Source organism: Otolemur garnettii, unplaced genomic scaffold (assembly GCF_000181295.1).
Source record: "Otolemur garnettii isolate 467f Iridium unplaced genomic scaffold, OtoGar3 scaffold00269, whole genome shotgun sequence".
Lineage (NCBI taxonomy): Eukaryota > Metazoa > Chordata > Mammalia > Primates > Galagidae > Otolemur > Otolemur garnettii.
The window spans coordinates 1,033,424-1,038,642 of record NW_003852664.1 but is presented as its reverse complement, the minus strand read 5'-3'; the positions used below and the strand labels follow the sequence as shown (position 1 = coordinate 1,038,642).

General features: G+C 40.5%; 1 protein-coding gene across 1 annotated transcript; it reads right to left on the bottom strand.

Annotated features, from left to right (window-relative positions):
- Positions 1–586: 586 nt before the first annotated feature.
- Positions 587–1,948, bottom strand: PGK2 (phosphoglycerate kinase 2). Its single transcript, XM_003802979.3, has one exon. The coding sequence runs from the start codon at positions 1,838–1,840 to the stop codon at positions 587–589; it is 1,254 nt and encodes a 417-aa protein (XP_003803027.1). The 5' UTR covers positions 1,841–1,948.
- Positions 1,949–5,219: the final 3,271 nt, after the last annotated feature.

Here is a 5,219-nt window from a genome sequence, read left to right as displayed (position 1 = left end):
TTCATCCATAGTGTCAGATTTCAATTAGAGGACACCTAGCTGGTGTCTACCGCTTGGTGTGTGTGGGGGCAAACCTATATTTGGTCACATAAATCATTTTGATTATTGTGGAGTTTAAAGCAGTACCTTCTTATTAATGATTTCCATGAGTTCTTATATGTAATTATTTTTCTCAGTTTATTTGGGCATTTTTGTTGTTTAACAATTTGTCAACTTTTACCCTACCCTATCTCAAAAACTTGGATTTTGTTTTGTTCCTGTGTGTCAAAGCTAGATTAAAATAAAAAGAGAGATTCAGCTTATTCCACTCACTTTATTTAATAGGCAACTTAAGAGTATATCCTCCCCACAAAGCACAACGGTGATGTTCAAATGAGCTCTCGAAAGAATCGGCAAATGTATGACCAAGCCAAAATGAATTGAATTGCTGTGTTGATGTTAAGAGTTCCTGATGGCCCACTCCTTGTCCACCAGATGGGTCTTGATCTAGGAGTGGATTTTAACAAAAGTTAAATTGAGGTGCATAAGCATTAAGTTGACTTACAGGCTGTTGGGTAGTAAACGGGAGGATGTAACATTTCCTCAATTACAAGTTGCTGAGGGCATCTACTCCAGGAAGGACTTTACCTTCCAGAAGCTCTAGACTGGCACCGCCTCCAGTACTCACGTGGCTGACTTTATCTTCTGTATTCCATTTGGCACAGCAAGTAGCAGTGTCTCCACCCCCTATAATAGTGACACAGCCCTTGGAAGTGGCTTTCACAATATCATCCATTAAGGTCTTCGTTCCCTTAGCAAAGGCATCCCATTCAAATACTCCTAAAGGTCCGTTCCAAACAATCAGCTTTGCTCGGGCCACAATTTCAGCAAACTTCTTGTTGCTCTCAGGACCACAGTCTAAGCCCATCCAGCCAGCCGGTATGCCAGATGCTAAAGACGCCTGTCCAACTTGAGCATTTTCTTCAAACTTGTCACCAGTTACAAAGTCAACAGGAAAAGTGATGTTTACATTCTTGCTACTGGCTTTGGCCATGATATCTTTGACAATTGCAGCACCCTCTGCATCAAAGAGAGAAGCACCAATCTCCATGTTGTTGAGGACCTTGAGGAAGGTGAAAGCCATTCCACCACCAACGATCATTTCACTGACCTTATCCAGCATATTTTTGATGAGCTGGATCTTGTCTGCCACTTTGGCTCCACCAAGTATAGCCAGAAAAGGTTTCTCAGGGTTTTCTAAGGCTTTGCCAAAGTATTCCAGCTCCTTCTTCATGAGGAATCCAGATGCCTTCTGGGGCAGATTGACTCCCACCATGGAACTGTGAGCTCTGTGTGCAGTTCCAAAGGCATCGTTGACATAAATATCTCCAAGTTTGGAGAGTGATGCTCGGAAGGCTTCTATTTGATTTGGCTCAGCCTTAATCTTCTTTCCAGAAGGATCTTGGCCCTTCCCTTCTTCCTCCACATGGAAACGTAGATTCTCCAGTAGGATGACTGAACCGGTATTGGGGTTGGCGCAGGCTTTCTCCACGTCTGGGCCTACACAATCCTTCAGGAACGTAACATCCTTGCCTATCAAGGATTTGAGCTCAGCAGCAACGGGCTCTAAGGAGTATTTCTCAGGCATGGGGACGCCATCAGGCCGGCCCAGATGACTCATGAGAACCACTGACTTGGCCCCGTTGTCCAGGCAGTACTTGATGCTGGGGAGGGAAGCCTTGATTCTCTGGTTGTTTGTAATCTGGTTGTTCTTCATGGGAACATTAAAATCTACTCTCATGACGACTCGCTTCCCTTTCACATCCACTTTGTCCAAAGTCAACTTTTTAGATAAAGACATCTTGATAATATAAAGAGAGAAGATGACACCTGGATCCCAGTGAAGAACCTCTTTGCTGCTGGGAGTTCAGCGGGTGGTGATTTCTAACAACGGTCCCCCCTTGCCCCGCCTCTTCCAATCTCCCAACTTGTGTCCCACCAACCACAGCCATTGTTAAACCAGGAAAGGAAATCTAGCTTGGTGATTGGTCAATGGTCCTGTCAATCTGGATCTATGTTGCTAGGTGCATATTCAAACGGCTGGCTGGGCTGGGCTGGGCTGGGCTTGGGAACCATCTGGGGAGGGGAAGTAACACTGGACTAAGAATGGTCCTGAGGACTGCTCTGAGACGCCTGCTGCCTTCTCCCACTCCCACATCACCCCCAACCAACCAAAGCTTAATGCATAGTCATTGGAACAGAGAGAAAATTCCATTGCCTAATTTTGATTTGATATTTGTATAGATACTTTTTGAGAAGCATCCTGTTCCCTCTTAAATTATTTAAAAGTGTGGTAAAATTCAGCTTTTTTGGCTTGGTGCCTGTGGCTCAAGTGGCTAAGGCAACAGCCACATACACCTAAGGTGGCAGGTTTGAATCCAGCCCGGGCCTACCAAAAACAACAATGACGGCTGCAACCAAAAAAATAGCCGGGCGTTGTGGCGGGCGCCTGTGGTCCCAGCTATTTGGGAGGCTGAGGCAGGTGACTCGCTTGAGCCCAGGAGTTGAAGGTTGCTGTGAGCTGTGATGCCACAGCACTCTACCCAGGCGGACAGCTTGAGGCTCTGTCTCCAAAAAAAAAAAAAAAATTCAGCTTTTTCCAATTACATGGGTAACATTAATACCAGGAGAACCATATGCTAATTATGCCAGTATTTTAATAATTCTGATGTGTCCTTTCATTATCTTTTGCAAAACATTACACTTTGAATTTGTTCATCAACTTATGCAGCCATTCATCTGCCAGTGATAAAATCACATTTGCATTTTCCAGATGAATTCCATATTTATAAGTCTATTGCATTTCTATGCATATTAAATATCTATAAGGAAAGTTGTGACATATTATTGATGAATAATAATTAAATGATTATAAATACCTTACATCTTGTTTAAATTTAAAACAATGGAAGGACAAAAGCTAGATTCCAGGGATAATATATCAAATTCATTAGGAAAAATCCCACATATTTTAATACCAGGATTCAGAGAGTAAAACAATAGAATAACATAAACAATTTTTTACAATAAATCTGATTATTAGAAGAAACCACCAAATTCGCGGAAAGATCTAAGCTACTAAAGTCCACTTAAGAGGAAATAATAGCATTAATAGACACATACGTATATGAATAAACATTTTATTTGCATTCTAGTACCTCCACAAGGAAAAATTCTAGCCACATGACATTACTAGTGATTTCTAACCTTCAATCTCATATTTAATTAGGAAATAATATCAGTTCTATGCAATCTCTTCCTGATAGGTGGTAACTAAAGGAAAAATTTAAAAAAAAAATTCACTTTTTAAATGTCAACCTAAATAACAGTGAGAGGCTTTCTAAAAGAAAAGATATTTATTTGGGAATAAAACATTGCAATGGGAATATGCTTACTATGTGCGTACACAAAAAGGTAAAGGAAGAGAAGAGTTTTTAAAGGAAAAAGTGAGGCGGATTACATTATTGTTTTGAAATTATTATTCTTGGTTACAAAAATCATAACAAGAGGGATGCCAGTTTGAGGTTTCCAGCTTATATTATGACAGGGAAAATTGAAAAACAATCTGTAGTATAGTTTTGAAGTCTGGTAAGGTGACACCTCTCGCTCTGTTCTTACTGTGTAAGGTTGCATTGCCTATTCAGGGTCTTTCCTGGTTCTATACAAAGAACTAATTTCCAGTACTATTTTTGCTAGATCTATGAAAAATGGTGTTAGTATTTTAATAGGTATTATATTGAGTCTATAAATCACTTCGGGTCGTATAACCATTTTAACAACGTTGAGTCTGCTGATCTAAGGGTGTGATATGTTTTTCCATCTGTTAACACCCCCTACCATTTCTTTCCTCAGTGCCTCATAGTTTTCCCTATCAAGATCTTTCACCTCCTTAGTTAAATATATTTCCAGGTGTTTTATTTTCTTTGTTGTTACTGAGAATGGTGTTGCATCTTTGATTTGATTCTCAGCTTGACTGTTGTTGGCATATATGAAAGCTACTTATTTGTGTATGTTGACTTTGTAACCTGAGACTTTGCCTTATTTATTTATCAATTCCAGGAGTTGAATTCTGGGGGGGTTTCTAGATATAAGATCATGTCCTCAGGAAAGAGATAATTTGACCTCTTCTTTCCCCATTTGGATACCCTTGATTGCCTTCTTTTGCCTGATTGCTCTGGTGAGGACTTTCAAAACTATGTTGAATAGAAGTGGAGATAGCAGGAAACTTTGTCTGGTTCCAGTTCTAAGTGGGAATGCTTTTAATTTTGCTGTGTGATTGTCATATATGGCCTTTGTAATTTAGAAGTATGTCCCATCTATGCCTATTTTGTTAAGAGTTCTTTTTTTTTTTTTTTTTTTTTGAGACAGAGCCTCAAGCTGTCTCCCTGGGTAGAGTGCCATGGTTTCACTGCTCACAGCAACCTCCAACTGCTGGGCTCAAGTGAGTCTCCTGCCTCAGCCTCCCAAGTAGCTGGGACCACAGGCACCCGCCACAACGCCTGGCTATTTTTTGGTTGCAGCCATTATTGTTGTTTGATGGGCCCAGACTGGATTCGAACCCATCACCTTAGGTGTATGTGGCTGGCGCCTTAGCCTCTTGAGCCACAGGCGCTGAGCCTTGTTAAGAGTTCTTATCATAAAAGGGTGTTGAATTTTGTCAAAGGGCTTTCTGTGTCTATTGAAAGGTCATATGGAATTTATTTTTGTATCTATTTATGTGGTGGATTATATTTACAGATTTGTGTATGTTAAACTGTTCTTGTATCTCTGGGATGAAGCCCACTTGGTCATAGTGGGGTTTTTTTGGTAGGATATGTAGCTGAATTATTCAGTTTGCTAAGATTTTATTGAAATTTTTTTCGTCAATATTCATCAAGGAGATTGGTCTGTATTTTTCTTTCTTAGTCGTGCAATTCACAATAGCAATGATGTGAAATCAACCCAAGTGCTCATTGATTCTTAAGTGGATTGCCAAAAGTGGTATATGTATAATATAGAGTACTGTTCAGGCATAAAAAATGGATTAATGGCTCAGTGCCTGTAGCATAGTGGTTACGGCACCAGCCACATACACAGAGGCTGGTGGGTTTGAACCCAGCCCCAGCCAGCTAAACAGCAATAACAACCACAACAACAATAACAACAACAAAAATAGCTGGGCATTGTGGTGGGTTCCTATA

Excerpts from the sequence above, each read along its gene's own strand:
- PGK2 (XM_003802979.3), bottom strand. The coding sequence starts at position 1,840 with ATGTCTTTATCTAAAAAGTTGACTTTGGACAAAGTGGATGTGAAAGGG.